Source organism: Anser anser (genome assembly GCF_964211835.1).
Source record: "Anser anser genome assembly, chromosome: 14".
NCBI lineage: Eukaryota > Metazoa > Chordata > Aves > Anseriformes > Anatidae > Anser > Anser anser.
This window is the reverse complement of record NC_139735.1, coordinates 18556659-18575571: the sequence shown is the minus strand read 5'-3', so window position 1 is coordinate 18575571 and position 18913 is coordinate 18556659. Positions and strand designations below refer to the sequence as shown.

Here is an 18913-nt window from a genome sequence, read left to right as displayed (position 1 = left end):
ATTCAGTAAAGGGATTCAAGAAGGCTCACAAACATATTTATGGATTTTAAAAATATTAATGTCCCGCCAATAAAGATACGTAATGACCAAAAAGCACTATCAGTTTTGTATTGTCAGTAGTGATACCTAAAGGATGTATTTGGCCTTGATGTCCATAGTGTCTTCTTATACATTAGTGGCTCTAGATAAACTTACGTTCTGGCTACCCTGAAGTATTTAAATAGAGTGGTGTGGGCAAAGGGGCGAAGGTTCATCTGCACAAGTGTTTTCTCTTGGGGAGAGGAAAAAAAAAATAAAAGCAGGTGATTCATGCAACAATTGTCATCTGGAATAAACATAACATTTTATAAGAAATACATTTATCCTGGTAATATATTAAGAAAGGTGAGATTTGAAGTATTCACGAAGTATTTCATTTGGCCTACCTAGAGAATTTTGTGAAACTGTTTAGCTGTATCTGTATGTGTACCTATATATGTATTATATCTGTAATGTATGCAAGTCCATTCTTAATATGAGAATTTAAATGCATTTGACTAGTATTTAAAAATGCTATGGTGTGTCACTATTATAATGACCTGTAGATGGAGATAGTGCACAGTGTTTTATTACACTATGGTTTAATATGAACACAATCATATACAGTCAATTTTTCCTCAAAATGTACACAATTTACATTAAATTTATCTGTTTTAAAGCCATTTTGTCATAGTAACATTACTTGCTTTTTCTTCTGGATCACTGTTAATTCTTTAAGAAAAAAAATCATCAAATTAGATAAAGTGTCTGTGATGCAGGAAAACACAGTCTTTCCATATTCTTTCTTTTCATGAAAACAAAACAAAACAAAAAAACACCACAAAACAAGCACACAAAAAAACAAAATGGCATTAGGAATATTTTAACATGACTGTTTTGACTGAAAAATCACAGTCCCTGTGGAGTTACAGTATACTTTATACGTATACAAATGTTCAGATTCTTCCTGTTGTGAACATATGTCAGTTAAAAGCAGCCCTAATGGTGCTTTTTGCCTCTGAAAAAATGGTGAAAGGAACAGGTAAGGGTACTGACAAATGTGTCAGCCAGAATGGAAGCGGCGTATTGTATTGCATCCTTTCACATTGCACTGCCACTAAACTATCTTTCTGATGCCGCTTCTGCAAACATACGCATTTATTTACCCCTAGAATTTCTGAAGTGTTATTATATCCTTTTGCTACCTTAATCCTGATGACCTTCTGCTATCCTTGAGATATGTATGTGCAGCAGCTTGTTGACTGGTGGTGAGTAGTAATATAGAATTTAATCCTGTGAAAAGTTCTCTATTGCAATTCTACGTAAGATGTATGAGAAAAGATGCTTTGAGAGATACTGCTCAATGGAGACAGCAGGAGAACTTGTTATTTGGTAACGTATAGGAAAAATAAAAAAATAACATCTGTGACTTAAAATGCAACTGTGGGTATAAAAAATAAGTATAGACCAACCTAATTTTTATTAAATGAAATTATATAATATGGCTAGAAGGAATTCATAGTATTTTTATTTTTTTAAAACTGTTAGAGATTTTGTCTTCTTCATTAGGAACAGTGATGTATATGCATTAAAATACCCTGAAAACTGTTCTCAACAAAGTCACATACTCTGAGTGTCAGTTTTAAAATTTGTCTAAATCTGTACCGTTACTTATTCAAATCTGAACTGCAAAATAGCTTGGAGGCATTGCCAGAATACCTACATTCAGAGTATCAGAGTACCTTTCTTCCTTCTTCCTGGATTTGATATAAGTAAGATGATTTGATACACGCGAGATACACAAGGATACCTGACTGATGTGGTTTCCATAAAATAATTTTGCAGGTATTTTAACAGAAACATATTGTTTTGCATATCAGTAATATCCCTTGCAAGATGGTCTTTGCTGGTTAGAGCAGGAGTGACTGGCAGAGCACTGAGACCCATGTAGCACCAGAGCCATACGGATAACAGGCTGCCTAAAGAATCGCTTGTGTGGCTAGACCTGATCCTAAAAGAAGCTTTTGGTATTGACCTGTTCATCCAGTTCAGCAGCAAGTGTGAGAAAGCGCTGTTTTGGAAGGCAGCGTTTTGTATTTCAGTCGTGATGACTACACGTGGTGATAATGGAAGTCTTCCCAGCAATGAACGAAAAAATAGTACCGGGTTTGGCTTTAAGACAACTGTAATCTATGATTAAGGGAATTATCCATGACAGGATGTTTGGTAAAGGTTTCAGATTTACAAAAAAAGGTTTATTCTTATGCCATTTACAGCAGACAGAAACCAGCAAGCCCAAGGACTTCATTCTGATTTCTACTGATGGAAGTAAGATTTTGGTAGCTGAGTTCAAAGAGCTTAATTCTATCCTCATTCAAGGAAAATTTCAGTACCTTTATCTGACTTAGAGATGTGCATTAGGGATTTGTAAGTGAAGCTTTATGACAGATTTCCATATCAACAGATGATTCCATTACACATTTGTAAGGAAAAATTGGAGGCATTCTTCCGAATGAAATCACTACAGAAAAATGGGAAATAAAGCAAAATTATGTATTGTTCTATGAAAGTATACACTCAAAATGATTTACTTATGTACTTGTAAGGATATCTTTGTGGGGTTTTATTTTTGTTTTAGCATTTATTTTCAGTACTTAAATATCAGTGTTCCAAATTACTGTATCTTTCTTATGCAAACCCTTTATGACTATAATGAATTAAACACATTGACTTTTGCTGGTAAATGAGCCTTTTACTGAAGAACACATTGGAATATTGTAAACATTAATGAATAATGTAATAAACATTAAGCAATTTAAGTTATATTTGCTCACCATTTATTGAAAGGCACTAGTTTTGTAAGATTTTGCTAAAAATATACAATTAAAAAGAAAATGTTTAAATGAAAAGACTCTATAAAGCTCTATATTGTAGTTTCATGGAGGAGATTTTGTGACCATAAATCAGTAAGATTAAATACATTTTGGAATTACTGTTTTGTAAGGTTATTGGTTGATTACTGTTTTTCAATTTTAACTGTTCTGTATTTCAGCTATGGGCAAACCTCATCACAAGATGAACTTAAAGACAACACCACAGTGTTTACCAGAATATTGGACCGTCTGCTGGATGGTTATGATAACCGCCTGAGACCAGGACTGGGAGGTGTGTTAAAATTTTCAAGGTTACATGCTTGAGAAAAATCAGTTAAAACAATGTTATTTTTCTAAGATATACTTACTTTCATTCAACTTATATATACATAAAATAATGCTGATACGTAATATCCATTTTTTTCACAAGTGCCATGCTGTCTTCTACATACTGTTTTCACCCATTTATGCACCCAAAAAGAAGAAAATGGTTCACAATTCAAGAAGACCTCTGAATACTTACTAAACTTTCAAATGTACAAAGAATAAAAGATGTGATCTGACGAACGACAAAAGTTTATGAATTAGGCCTAAACCGCACATCTAAGTATGCAAAAATCCTATTGAGTGTCTTCATGAGAGGATTTGGTTTTCAAAGAGAAAACATCAATCAATCTTAGTCACATAAATGTCTCAGAGAAGTTTGTAAGTTTTTTGGGGGTATGTCAGAATTTGTTTCTTTAACATTTTGTCTTCACAGGTTGGTAAAATGTCTTTCTTCTGCTCTTGGAGCTGAATCCATAAAAAGGTATAAAACCACATAGCAATTACATCTTTATAAAAATGTTGTTACAAAGCCTACTCTATCAGCATCTCTACATTCCAATTGACTCTGATATGTTCTTCAGTGATATCAGCCCAAAACCGGGTCTTACAAAGACATTATTCATAAAGTTGGATGTTTTAAATGTCTGTTCTTTTAAAAATCTGTTCTTTCCAGTGCATGGAAAGGACAGCTTTATTTCTTTTTTCACACATCACTTTTTTTTTTTCTTTTGGATTGTCCAAGTAAAACAAAACAAAGCAACCCACCTAATCCACAAAGTATAGTTCAACTGATTTCATATACTAGTTCTCAGGAGAACTGCGTTATAAGAACAACAGGGCATTGCATTAAGAATTTTGATATCATCTCCTGCAGATGAAAAGAAAGATAACTACAAGTAAGCTTATTCTGTGACTCAAGGCTACCATCATGCAATATTTCTTGAACTGTGAGCCAACTTCTTCCATAGTTTGATTTCATTGACATCAAGGAATGGCTAGAGACAAAAATCTGTTTATAAAGTGTCCAGTAAGAAACACACTTAAAAATGGGTTGGTCCGTAATTTTTTTTGTGTGCAATTTCAGATAATACGTAAAATAAGTATCACTTTTTATCTACCAGTACTTTTGCCTGTTTGCTTGTAAACCTTCGGATTAGTGTAAAAATAAATGCTCCTTAATCTGTGATTAATGCAACAGTAGAATTCAGTAAGCTACTATATCACAGTAAATAAACATAGCACAGAAGGCAATAAATAAATGAAACTCTGTAAACTGTGTAAAGTCTGGTACATGTCTACAAGAAAAATCTGAGATCACAATGATTTCTTCTATGAGTTTTGTAGCTGTTATGATTTGTGTTATAGCTACTAGAAAAGCAAACAAAAGGAGATGCAGGGAAAGGAATTTCTCTAATTCTTCTCTCATTCTCTGGATTGCAATTTAGAGAATTCAGCACTTTAGTGTAGACCCCTAGGTATAGGTGTTTACAAATATGTTTTATGAAGTCGAACTTCTAGGGTGTATTGGAAGAATAGGTCTGCATACCTCATGAAAGGATCACTCAGTCCAGTTAAAATTCACTCCTTACTTAGAGACCGTATAATGTAACTGCTTCTATAGGAGGAAATGACTTTCTTCACAAACTTTAATAGCCTTTTGCGTCATTAGAAGTTAAGAGCAAAAATGAGCAGAGCACGGGGGATACAGAGTGGAGGAAAGGCATAATTTGAATGGTTTCTATGAGCTAAGAACCTCAAGATGATGCAATTTTGATGTATTTTATTTAGACACTTTATATGATGGGGGAATATATGCTGAAACGTTCAATACATAGAAATATCCAGCAAGAAGTCTAAATCAATGTATCAGTATGGCATGTTTTTTGGAGGTGGAAGTTCAACAACCTTCTGTTATAGCTTGATCTGTTGCTGCAAGTTTTAAATATACATGGAAGAATAGTGGTTTCCTTTTTGCTCTCAGCAGTGTCACCGATGGCTTCTTATTAAATATTTAATCCAGACCAGGATTTTTATTATTTACTAATACAAGAACATTTTTAGATTTACAGAATTAGGCCTAAAACTCATTCATTCCATATTAGCTATGATGCAGCTCTGAGAGAAATTAAGAAGCCAGAGACCCTCATATATACATATTATGTTGATGAATTTTACACTGTTAGGCACAGTGTAAATCTTTTTACTCTTGATTACACTGTAGCAGTCTTCTAATTATCCAAAATTATCTACTCTCTATTCCCTGTGCATTCTGAGAATCAGTAGATGAAACAAAACAATGCATGGTGTAGCTACTTTCTCCTAGAGAAAGGGCCAGATTGCAATAAGCTCTGTGCTTATCCCTGTAAGACCTCTCCTTACGTACTACAATACTCCAAATATATACACCCACAGAAAACCGAATTATGTGCTTGAACAGAAACAGAAAAGGGAACCAATTTCTCTCTTTTTCATCTACAGCAGAAAAGGTATATGATAGAATTTCTTCAGTCTGTTTGTTTCCCCTTTCTTATTTGTATACATGAAGAATTCAGTGACAAAAAAAGGTTTGTTTACCAAAAAAATTGTAATGAATTGTGAAAGGGCTTTGATCTTGATTTTGCTCTACTTGCTTGCAAGAGTAATTTCCTCCTTTTTGAAATAAAACCCCATGATATTTCTCTGTCCCAAGTTCACAAACTTCCTGTTACTGAGTGGGGTGAACAGTTTCGTTGTTACGTGGAAATACCATGGTGGAGCAGATCGTAGTGGCAGCATGAAATCTGTAACAAGCTCCTGGTGAGATCTTATTATAAAGATATATTATCGGAGCTATACTGTATATTCATTGGAAAGACAGGTTAAAAGGCAAGGTGTTAAGATAATGAAAAATCTAGAAGAGTTGAATTTTGAACCACTCTTTCACCAAGCGTGGAGTCAGTGCTGTATTAATTTTAAATCATCCTTTTTCTTTTTTAACATCTTTTGAGGTATCACTTCAAAAGGAAAATGAAAAAACACATATGGTCCATAAACATTAAGGTAATGAATATTAGTATTTGCCAGATTACCTAGTAAGTTAATACCTGAAATGAAGTGAACAGGTCTGAGCATTTTGCCATTAAACAAAGAAAGAATTACTTCTCATTAGAAAGAATATTAAAAAAAAAATGAAGTATGTTACCCATGGGGAAAAATATTGAATATAATTGAATATGCTCATTTAGAAAATGACATTGTGGCTAAATTTAATCTGATTTTACTTTAAAGTACTTTGTTATGCATTGACACATTTACACCTGTTATCAATAATTATTGATATAAATTATGTTATTTAGATGCTCACCACCTCCGTACGTGGGCACAGTCACTTAGTCAGGCATCGCTAGGAAATAGCATCTGTTGTATCCATCCATAAACACGGACAAATAACTACATTTACAGTTACTTGTGCTTGGAAAATAGAACTTTTAAAATTAATCTAAAAACATTCTGAATCACACTAGAGAACACCTATTAACTCTACGAGAGGATAATCATTTACAAAAATTAAGGAGGATGAATTTTATAGAGTAACGTATTGAAAATGAAAAAGAGGAAATCATGTTAGACATTAAAGTATAAATAAACAGTGAGGTCACTTGGGTAGTATAATTTTCAGTGCACTATTTAGGTCGTAGAACTAGGAGTGAAAAGATGCTGTCCCCTTTTCAAACACAGAGTCCTGAAGAAAATAAAGGATCAGATAGTAGTGGAAAGGAGTCAAATAAAGAGGAAAAGTGAAGTCGATGTTTGGTGACCTCTCATAGTAAACCACTATATCTGCAGTGGGAGTTTAAAAGAAATGGAAAGAAACAAGAAATGATGGAAAAAATAAGTTTTGTGGATAAATGAATGTTCCATTGACTTTTGTTCTGGATTGTCTTAATGTGGGGAATAGATGTGAGCCCTGGGTTGCCAGTGAGACAGGTTTGGAATGCCACAAGGCAGAGAGGGCTTCAACAAAGGAGATTCTTTGCACCTGGTGTTTGAGATTCAGTAACATGAAATCAAGTTTAGCTACAGTTTTTTTTATGCTATCCCCTTTGTAGTGTACACATCCCATCTATAAAATTAAAGGATATCAGGTGCTCTGTGACCTCTTAGAATAACTACATATGCAGTCTATCCCTTTGAGAACGATTTTGTAGTGGAAAAAACTGTTTAACACAGAACTAAGAAGAACTAGAGTGGGTTTGATTAGGCAGATCAGAGTAAATCTTTCTAACTGAAATTTGCTTTTATAGTTTGGTTGAATTGCCATTAGGTCACACCAAATAGATTATAAATATTACTTTAGTATTGAATGGAATTATATTTTTTCGTGCTATCAGTAAGAGCAATTCCATTGTAATGTATATCAAAACTGGGTGTGACTGTCCCTAAGTGGAATGTTGGTCCATCTTAGGCAATTCATTACTTCCATAGAGTGCTCATATTTAAAATGATGGGGAATAAACCTGACAGTATTATGTTAATTAGGTTTTAAAATTCAGTTTTATGAGAACATTATATATTAATGTATAATAAACTTATCTTTTGATGATTGTGGTCTCAACAGAAATTGTTGAATTTGAACTCACATCTGAACTAACTTAAACTTTAGTGAAAATATGGTGTTGATCTTCATGTGCAATAAAAATTTAGTTATACCCAAATGTTTCTACTCTAAATAAAAAGAGAGACCTTTACTGGGCCCTTACTCATAATCTGGTGAAGAAGCACTAGATACTACACTTAATTCTGTAAAAGTTTAAGGGGCTTATTTTGGTCTTTTTTTCCACACCATAGGCACCACATTGATGTAACGAGAACAGTAAAAATCCGTAAGAAGACCCTAGGAAAATTGCTTTGATACAACAGTAAGGAGGTGGGGAGGATATGAGCAGCTTTGAGCTGTTAATTGCTGTGCTGATAGCTAGCATGACACTGCACAGCTCTCAGTCATCCCTTCATAGTGGCATGGACTATGGCTGACTAATCACAGGACAGCTCACCGTTCTCCCTTTTTGGTCTCTGCTTCTGCAAAAGCAGCAGCACAAAATTCTTCTTAGTGTTTTTCCTGTGGTTCTTCAACCAAAACTCTTTGTAGGACACAGCCAGCACAACTAGAGTGTGTGTTGTTTTCTTAGTAGGAATGGCGTCTGCTAAACAGGCATCTATCTTTTTTCATCCAAAACAACAGGAAGACTCTTCACCATTTTAACAGTTACAGCAAATGCTTAAACAAGATGTGCAGGGGGAGCAGGTGCATTATTAGAAAAAAGGGAATTAATTTAAACTATCAAAATGAGTAATTCTAATAAACGTTGTGCTCAAATTCCAGCAGGTGAGAAAGGGAAATAGTTAATGTATAGTTTTCTATGATTAATGGGCTTATTTCATGCTGTTAAAATAAGTCTTCTCATTTTTTTCTCAATTTGTAATCCAATCACAATTCTAGAAATAATAAGCTCCCTGGGAGTTTAAATCAAAACACTTATTGTTTTTACTTATTAATTTTGAGAGTTTACGTTAGTCTAGCATCATTAGAAAAACACAGTACTTGCAAACAGTGACACTTCAACAGTTCACTCTGACTGATGCTTTCATAGCCATATGTGGATCAAAATCATTTTCCACTGGTATAAACTAGTTTATTGCCTGAGGTTGTGTTCCAGTGTCTAGGTGTTGAACTCAATTGTTATTATGCTGATTAGTAACCACTCGGACCCTATGGTTGCCTTATAGTGTACATCATTAAACATAATGTAAAGATAGTAAGTCATTAATTTACTTTTCTATTTTTTATTTTTATTTTTTAAACTGAAATCCTTACACGTTCTATCCCTATTCTATTTCTGGTTCATGAGATAGATGGTACAGTCAGGAGACATGGTTAACGTGTCTTCACAACCGATGGATTTATCCTCGGCAGTAAGATCTGCTCCTGGCCTGAGCTTGTTTTGTTCAATGGCTTACAATTTTCCCCAGTTCTCAGGGACATTGTGATGGTATTGAATGTAGCTCAGGATTTGAAGTTCCTGAAAAAAATCTCAATGCATTCTGAGCATTTGAAGCAGAGTTTCAGCTTTGCCATGGTAATCAAGCTGCAAACTGAACATGGTTAACCTTTATTCTAAATATATCCCAACTGTATGAGTAAACGTATGTTCTGTGCAGGAGTGACTCAACTTTTGTAGCTTTTAACAAAGCACAGTTGAATCATCTAATTAGTAAAACAGTAAACACAAATTTCGAAACTTGTACACATATTTGGACGGGCTAATGCTTTTCTGTGTACTCATACACGTTTTTTCACAGCTTTTGAAAATGAGGTACATACCAAAGAAAAAGTAAATCATCTGGTCATCTTCACAGTGTTTTTATTTGGACTTGATGAGGACTGGTATTAGATGGTCTGCAAAAGTCTAACTGATATGAAAATAACAGTCTATTGTGAGTTCAGAGTCTACATTTTCTATTGTCATTATTTATGACTTATATGTCACTTAATTATCTTTAATGCTATATAGAAATGAAAGGCACCACTAATTTTTCAATTTCCTCAGACATTTTCCATCTTACTGTGGAATTCTATAGTTTCCATTTTGTTTCCTTAACGAATAATTAACATTTCCTTAACAAGTGATTTCCTTAAGCTTTAACTTCTGTACTATGACCATATCTCTTAAAACTAAGATTCAGGATACCACTACATGATTCGCTGCTGATTCAGTGTATTCTGTGTTGGGGTGAGGTAAATAAGATGGTCACATTACATTAAATAGAGGGTCACCATTTTGCTTCAGCTGTGACTCTGAGGCTGTACCATTAAGAATGAATGCAATGGGACTGAAGATCTTTCACCATCTGTTGTATCCTAATGACACAGGAGTGCCTCAGTGGAAAGGAGATAGGGAGACTGGAAGTTGGAATGAAGGACCTTTTAAAGATCATTTGTTTCGTTTTTCAATATCCAGAAGGCTAATAGATTTCATGATAATGTTAGTTTCTCGGTCTTAAGAAGTGATAGAGTATCTGGAACTTAAAAAATCTATTCAGCAATGTCTTACCGGACGTCATGAAACCTCCATCTTCTTTTTCTGCTAGCTAGCTGTTTCATACAAGAGCACAGTCTTCAACTCCTGAACTTTGTAAAAGTGATGGTCTGAAGGAGAGAACACTCTTCCAAGCCAAGTAGCTTCTGGACAACCACATGCTTCTTCCTGTAATAGAAAATTAAATTCTCACTGTGAACTTCCTTAAGTCCAGAGTCAGCTGTCAGGAAAATACTTTAATTTCCCTTAGTCAGTTGAAAAGGTTGTAAGCAATGATAGGGTCGTAGCTTCATTTCACTGGACAGCAGAGGAGGAAATGTCACCTATGAGACATTTTTGTCAATATTCACTGTAATTTTAACACTTCTTAGTCATGGATTCAAAGAACCAAAAGAATACAATTAGTCAACTCAACCACACTGTAGTATCTTACTTTCTATGGTTACAAATAATACATTAAAAATTTCATCCTTCAGTTTTATTTATCCTTCAGCACCTATGGTGCTGTTTTTAGGTGTCTCGTGTTCAACATTTGTGACACCTGAAATTGTTAGGTTCTTCTGAAGTGGCCAAGGTCATTGTGCCACTGAGCAAATTAACATCCTAGAAATCACAGAGAAGCCTAGCTTTGTGAAATAACATACACAAATGATGTATGTTATGTACACATTATAGATTACAGAATTATTATTCATGCTAATCTGTCACTGAGGCCTATAAAACAAATTTGGTAGTTTAAGGGAAATCTAACATTAGTTCCAATATAATTTAAAACACCTAGACTTACACCTAAAAAAAAACACCTAAAACTTACAAAATAGAATGTTTATACAAATGTCAAAGAGACGTAGAGAGGTTTAAATTATATTTATCTGGTAAAGTTTTAACTTGTTTTTTCTTTATTGTAGTTAAGAATAATGCAGCTTTTCATGCCAATAAAATATTTTTTATGTTTGTATACGGCATGATGTATTATCTCTCTCTCTTTCCTCTATGTTCCTGTGTCTCAATACTATATACATAATTCATAAGCCTAGGGTTAATTACTAGAGACCTGCAATCAGCTTGCCCAGAAACACTGAGTACCCAATGAGACTTTTTGAGTACTGTGTAAAATATTCAGCACTGTTTATAATGTCAGACAAGAAGCTTTATTAGTCAGAGTGACAGGATTTATACAACAGCAGAACTATGGCTGCTGTACTTCAGCATCATAAGTCATGTCTCAAAAAGTTCTGTGGAAACACTGTAATAAAAAAGTGTTGCTGACAATATTGACTGTGAAATTACATCTCAAAGCAATAAATTATCAGGACTGTATTGTAGACCAATTTTAGAATGGCTAATCAAGGCCAATAATTTTTCTATTTATTGTGAGAATTGGTAGTGGTTAGACCTAATGAAGACGGTTGATAGACACTCACTGTCCTAATTTCCTGCTTCATCAGAGCGTGTAACTGAAGTGAAGACTGACATCTTCGTCACCAGTTTTGGGCCTGTTTCAGACCATGATATGGTAAGTGATGGCCTATTTCTATGGCATTTTTTTTCTCTTGTCTTTTCAATTTGAAGGATGGAAGATCTATGCAATAACTTATTTACTCCTTTTAAAGCTGTTGTTGTTGTTGTTGTTGTTGTTGATTCCAAAATGTTGATTCCAAAATGTTGTCAACTTTTATGCACAATGATTCCTGTTAACTGTGACTGCGTTTAAGTGCCCTGAAATTACCATCTTCAGTGACTTTAATGATGTGTTTTAACAGACCTTATAATTACTACGTAACATATTATGAAATGCATTAGGGTTTGGATCAGTACTCTTCTGAGAATGATTGCTCAGGTCCTTGCTGGCACCTCACTGATCCAATTTGCTGAGAAAGATCATCATCTTAAAATGCAATTAACACTTACGCTTTACAGTGTGACATCCATACAGTCCAACCTGTATTTTTATATTAAAAGCTACTGATCAATGGGAAGTGAGTTTCCTAGAACTTGGCTGCTGAATGAGAAGAGAAGATTAATGAGCGAATTAGTGTCACTTATTTATGGCATGAATTTGAAAATCAAATTGCTAGATAACTGCAGGGGATTCAGAGGTTCAGAAGACTGAATGAAGATGTTGTGATCTCTGGTCTTAAGAGATAATAAAAAATGTGTAAAAATATGGATAAAGTACTTTAAATTTTGCATATAAATGAGGCCATCACAAGTAGGTTGCTACTGACAGGGAACGCCTGGTTTGATTACTAGTATCTACTGGATCCTGTGTTAGGATGAATGCTGAAAACATCCTCATTAACTTAAAACAAAAAAGAAAACACTTCAGTATTTTAACTGACCACATTAAACTAAAGGTATTCACAAAATAAAGAAGAAAGAAAAATAAAAGGAAAAATTATCACAAGAAAGAAAGCAAGTTCCATTTACCACTACAAAATTATCAGTTATTTAATTAAAACTAAAAATGTAGACAGGTCTTAAACACTTTTAGTAAAGTAACTTTTACAAGATAGTTTATTTTCCTGAATGAACTTTACACAAAGCCACCATTTTCCTGACTGCATGGATAACAACAGTTATAAAACTGCAGTCAAATTTATATTTCCAACCAATGGCATCATATTTAGTTGAGAGAGAATAGCTTGGCCAACACAGACTTTTTGACTAGTATTCTGCTGAGAAGTCTTACAATTGAAAGGCAACCCAGGGAAACAGCCACACTGAAGACATCTCCTCAGCTCATACACAGAATGCTGTCTAGATACTATACCACTATACTCTTAAGAAGAGTAATTCCAAAAAAAACCCAATCATTCAATAACTTCTGCTTTTTTTTTTTATTATGGGATAATCCTCTGAAATTAAAATGCCTACTTATTACTCTAAATTATACATTAAAAGATGGGAAATTTCTTGGATTAAAGATTGCCACTGATATCCCCCGTTTGTGTTCTGGTGATTAGCTGAGCAAAACATTTCATCTTGCTTTCCCAGTTCTGTCTGGAAATAGTTAACTGACCACCATTAGACCGAATGAAAACTTCATACGCAGTCATGCAACTAGTACACACACACACATATATATATATTTAGTTAATAAGTGTTGAATTAAAACGGTAGCAGCTACAGTTTGTGGGTGATCTGAGGTTCCTCCGTTTTCTTAGAGATCTGTCTTTTGGGGAAGTAGACGCTGAAAAGTTCCTGAAAATTAAACTCCTTTAAAGTATAGGGCAGGACACGGATGTTTGTGAGAGCTGAAAAAAAAAATATTACATATATGCTGGTGAAAATACAAAGTAATACTTGTTAGAGTTGTTTTCTGAGTTGCCTGTCTAAACTGTTGTTTGATTGGTTGAGTCAGATTTACTAGGAAACTCCAGTACAGAACAGCAGGCTAAATAAACAGGCTCATATGCTTTCCTACATACAGACATAAATTGAGAGCATCCAATAGGCCTGCTGAATTACTTGGTATTATCTCACATATAGGCTTCAATGTATACTTATCCCTGATACTTTCAGATGATTTAATTATGAAGTAGAAGGTAAACCTAATTTGATGTTCCTGGGAAAAACTGATATGTGCATAGGATTTGGTTTTTAGGGATAAAATATTGAGGCTCAAAATCATCTACTTTCAAAATCAGGAATAGGTATGTTTTAAAAAAAAGAAGACCTCAGTTTAGCTGCATTAATATAGCATAAGCATTAATGACCCATGAAAAAAGGCTCTCAAAGATACTTAAAAACACATAACACATTGGCTCCCATTTTCATTTAGTTAATATAGGAGAAAGAATTTATCTACGTCTTAATAAAGTGTGACCAAAAAACACATAGGCAGGTGTTCATACATTTTGAAAAGTAAGAGATTACAGAAAAGTATTTCGTGTAATACTCCTACTCACCTCCCAGAAAAAGTAATGTGTGTACAGCCTACTCATGCTAACTCTTCTGCTTAAGGAAATGTGTGAAATACAAGAAAAACAGATAGACAAAGATCAAATGTAGTGCTTATCAGAATAGAAATTTAGATTATTATCTATGTACATTTAGTGCAAAGTCTTCCATACATACTACAGGTTGGTTATCGATACTCAGAATCACAGAATTACAGAATCATCTAGGTTGGAAGAGACCTCCAAGATCATCTAGTCCAACCTCTGACCTAACACTAACAAGTCTTCCACTAAACCATATCACTAAGCTCTACATCTAAACATCTTTTAAAGACCTCCAGGGATGGTGACTCAACCCCTTCCTTCCCTGGGCAGCCTATTCCAATGCCTAACAACCCTTTCCATAAAGAAGTTCTTCCTAATATCCAACCTAAACCTCCCCTGGTGCAACTTTAGCCCATTCCCCCTCGTCCTGTCACCAGGCACGTAGGAGAACAGACCAACCCCCACCTCGCTACAGCCTCCTTTAAGGTACCTGTAGAGTGCGATAAGGTCACCCTGAGCCTCCTCTTCTCCAGACTGAACAACCCCAGCTCCCTCAGCTGCTCCTTCTAAGACTTGTTCTCCAGACCCCTCACCAGCTTCGTTGCCCTTCTCTGGACTTGCTCGAGCACCTGTATGTCCTTTTTGTTGCGAGGGGCCCAAAACTGAACACAGTACTCAAGGTGCGGCCCTACCAGAGCTGAGTACAGGGGGACAATCACCTCCTTAGACCTGCTGGCCACACTGTTTCTTATGCAAGCCAGGATGCTGTTGGCTTTCTTGGCCACCTGAGCACACTGCTGGCTCATATTCAGCTGACTATCAACCAATACTCCCAGGTCCTTCTCTGCCAGGCAGTTTTCTAACCACTCACCTCCCAGCCTGTAGCGCTGCTTGGGGTTGTTGTGCCCCAAGTGCAGGACTCATTTGAGGGCTACCCTAAATTTGCACCAGCAAGCAGACCGACAATCGATGTTGCTGGCATTATGGGATATAGGCACAGGGAAGCCTCACTAGCAGCTGTATTGGCACACCAGGGGAAGGATGTGTTGCTGTCTGGGCCGAGGACTGACGGATGGGAGCTGGGAATGAGCTATTCCAGCTGACGCCATATGTTATGAAACTACAGCCACAGTGAGACACCAGCATACCTAGACCATCTGTTTGCAGGAATCCAATGAGGCAGTTATATAGATAGTAGGTTGATATATCAGGCAGTACATGGTGTTCCTACCCACTCTCAAGACACTCTTTTAAGAACAGCACAGACATAACCTGCTACTCTATAAAGAGAATGCCTTGGCTCTGTCTTAAACCTGGGAATCAAGTTAAACAGGAGAAAAGCACTTTTTAAAATAAAAACATCTAATTTTGGAAGAACTTTGCAAGTTTTCAGGTATGATCTCTCAGATGGTGGATAGAACTAATGATCAGATAACTGTCTATTCTCAAGTCACTATCATTTTGTGAAAATTTTGATATATATTATCTGAAATAAGAACCATATAAAAAATACACACTTTTTTCATAAGGACAAAACGATGTTTTTCTAGTAAGCTTTCATTCACTGTTTCTCTACTGTAAGCTCTTCAGGAAAGAATTTCTGTCTTTGTACCTTCCTGTACAGCACCTAATAGAATACAGACCATGGTGTGTTCTACCCTGTATATAAACAGTCTCTGGGCAGAGAGAACAGATGAGTGAATTAGAGAATGTATAAAATACTAAATTATTTCCTGCCTGGATCTCACATGTAAGACAAAATGTTATAAATATTCAATGCTATACAATTTATTGCAGATAGCAATCTTCTTTCTTTACTTGCACACTAAGAGATGAAAAATCTCCTCTGTGGAGAATTTATCTGAATTTTCTCTCTCTCATCTGCTTGCACATAGACCAGTGCTATAATACATGGTTTGTTCTGCATGGCAGTCTCCTGTAGAAGAAAGCTCTAATCAGAGTAAGAGATCTTAAAGATCATCCATGTGTCAGTATTCATTTGAGGGGAATTACTGTACATGTTAAAGTGGGTAGTGAAAGCTAAGGAGGTGAGAAAGCTCAGCCAAAAATGATGCAGTTTGTGTGCAGTATGACCTATCAGCTAATTTTTGAGTTTTGTCTTCTGCTGTCATATTCCTTACCAAATGTCTCAGACTCTGATCTTTTCCAACCTAAAAATTTTGTGTTCATATAAAGGGAAGAACCAAACTCCCTTCTTTCAACCTGTATCACTTTCCACTCACCTCCTACTTTGCAGTTGCTAGAAATAAAAAGGGAATGCACACTGAAGTGATACCACCTTCTGGGCTTGTCTTTTACCTTTCCCACGTGTGTACGAAGAAATCTTTGGAGCTAGCAAAACACTGAGAAAATACAGTATTTTAACGCCCCTTCCTCTGAACAAATCCCGGTTCCAGAAGCACACTAAGCACTAAGAAAGTAGAAATGCTATTATGTTTGCAATTAAATATGCATCAACATGATTCACTGGTCTCGGATATAAAGAAAAAAAAAACACGACAGCAAAGACCATCGCATAGAACTACTACTATTGTCCACAATAAATTTATTTAGTCACTACGTGCCTTGAAAACCGAAAAGCCACTGCCAGACTCACTATTGTTGCTTGCTGATAGTTGCACGAGTAATAAGCAGCTCACACTTGCTTATGTTGTACAGAGTGTTACAATTTGTTAAAACAAAATTCATGAGTCTGAAGGAGTCTGCTATGGATAGATTTTAAATGTTCATTCCAGAATGTTTCTCTTTACTAGCATATTCCTTGGGGAAGTCCTTTTACTTGTAGCAGTGTGTGCCAGAGCCATTTTCCTTCAGGATTTGCCATCAGACATTGGCACGAGATCTCAGCAAAGGTTCAGCTTCTCAGCCAAATGATTATAATTCAGAGTAATTTTGAACATTGTTTGGATAGCTGCTTTTGATATTCATCACAAAATCTCGGCCATGAGTGATAGAAGGAATAGGATAATCCCATACAGCACTTCCATGTTAGAATGGGATTTTTCTCTAGGTAAATATTAAATTATACTGCATCCACAGGAGTTTTCCACATTTTTACCACATCAGAGTGGGAAAGTATTCTATGTTTTATCTATAATACACCAACATATGTTTCCTAACTTCACTGTCTCCCTCTTAACTTCATTTCTATTGCTTTGTAAAAAATAATTATTTCATTTCATAGCAAGTTTTTTGTTTGTTGGTTTTATTCTCCCTATATACACTGATTCAGCCAATGCATCTCCTCCACACTGCCTCAGTCCTTGCATAACCAAACTATTACTGTTGGTCCAAAGCAATCCTCAGCTTGTGCTCTCTTGAGTCCAGTGATATGGACCAATGAGCCATTTCACGTCTCATAAATAAGACCACATAATTCTAGTGGTGTGAACTTTTCACAGGTTGACTACCTCTTTATGCTAATGAGACACCTAAAACAAAAGGCTCTAGTAAGATCCTGTCTCACCAGGCTTATTTTATTCTAAGATACATATTCTTTGCAGGCTATGCAAAATGGCTGAATTTCCACAGCTTCAAATCACAGTTTTATGGAAGGTGAAAGGAAAGGGAGAAAAGGGCAAAATATTTTGTTTCCATTATATTATACCTCAAATTCTTGTTTAATTTTTGATATGCTATTCTTCCCAGCATTTGCTCTATTGAACACAGCAATGATATTGTAACTGTTAAATAACCAGCTTCAGATACATTGTAAGTAATATAAAGAATAAACGTTCTAGTAATTACTAATTTCATTAATAGTCTTGCTTTTACAGAACAGTAAGAATATAATTTTCAAGTTCTTGTATTGCAACATATGACAATATTACCTTTTTTTTTTTTTTGAATTGGTGTAGGAATACACTATAGATGTATTTTTCCGCCAAAGCTGGAAAGATGAAAGATTAAAATTCAAAGGACCTATGACTGTTCTCCGGTTAAACAATTTAATGGCCAGCAAAATTTGGACACCTGATACCTTTTTCCACAATGGAAAGAAGTCAGTGGCTCATAACATGACGATGCCAAATAAATTATTACGAATTACAGAGGATGGGACATTGCTGTACACAATGAGGTGAGCCCTAAAATATTATATCCTTCATTTAGTTTGGCAATTTAACTTGGTAAAGCAAGATATTTTCCAAACAGGAAACAGGTTCCTTTTTCAGCATAATTTGATTCCTGCTTAGTAGTTATTTTCACAATAGGTCATAGAATGATGGATAAACAGACATCTGCAGTGTTCATTTTTTTCCTGCTGCTGTGCCACCTTTACATGTCCTGGATGCATCTCAATACTTGATTTTAAAAAGGTACCTAGAGTATTAGGAATCCATCAGTTTGCAGAGGACCTTAATTTGGAGCTGCTTTCAAGTATTCCATCAGCAAAACAGAATTACAGGATGGTTTGGGTTGGAAGAGACCTTAAGAACCATCCTGTTCCAATGTCCCTGACATGGGTAGGAACACCTCCCACAAGATCAGGCTGCCCAAAGCCCCATCCAGCCTGGCTTTGACCACTTCCAGTAGAAGTAGAATAAAGACTGAAAGTTGAACATAATCTGGCCTACTAGATCATATATAAGGGTCTCTAATCTTTGCTTCCTATAGAAAGCAGATTCTAAGAACTAGCAGATGACCAGAGAAT

The 18913-nt window shown here is 35.5% G+C and overlaps 1 protein-coding gene across 4 annotated transcripts in view; it reads left to right on the top strand.

Moving 5' to 3' along the window:
* GABRA1 (gamma-aminobutyric acid type A receptor subunit alpha1) overlaps positions 1-18913 on the top strand; it is a 41943-nt gene that overhangs the window by 4388 nt on the left and 18642 nt on the right. For 3 of the 4 annotated variants that reach the window (XM_083799092.1, XM_083799091.1, XM_083799093.1), the window contains exons 3-5: positions 3071-3183; positions 11743-11810; positions 18120-18340. In XM_083799092.1, the coding sequence (XP_083655218.1) occupies positions 3071-3183; positions 11743-11810; positions 18120-18340 (402 nt within the window). Of the gene's footprint in view, positions 1-3070; positions 3184-3217; positions 3700-11742; positions 11811-18119; positions 18341-18913 lie in introns of those variants that run through there. The other variant, XM_083799094.1, reaches the window with a different exon arrangement.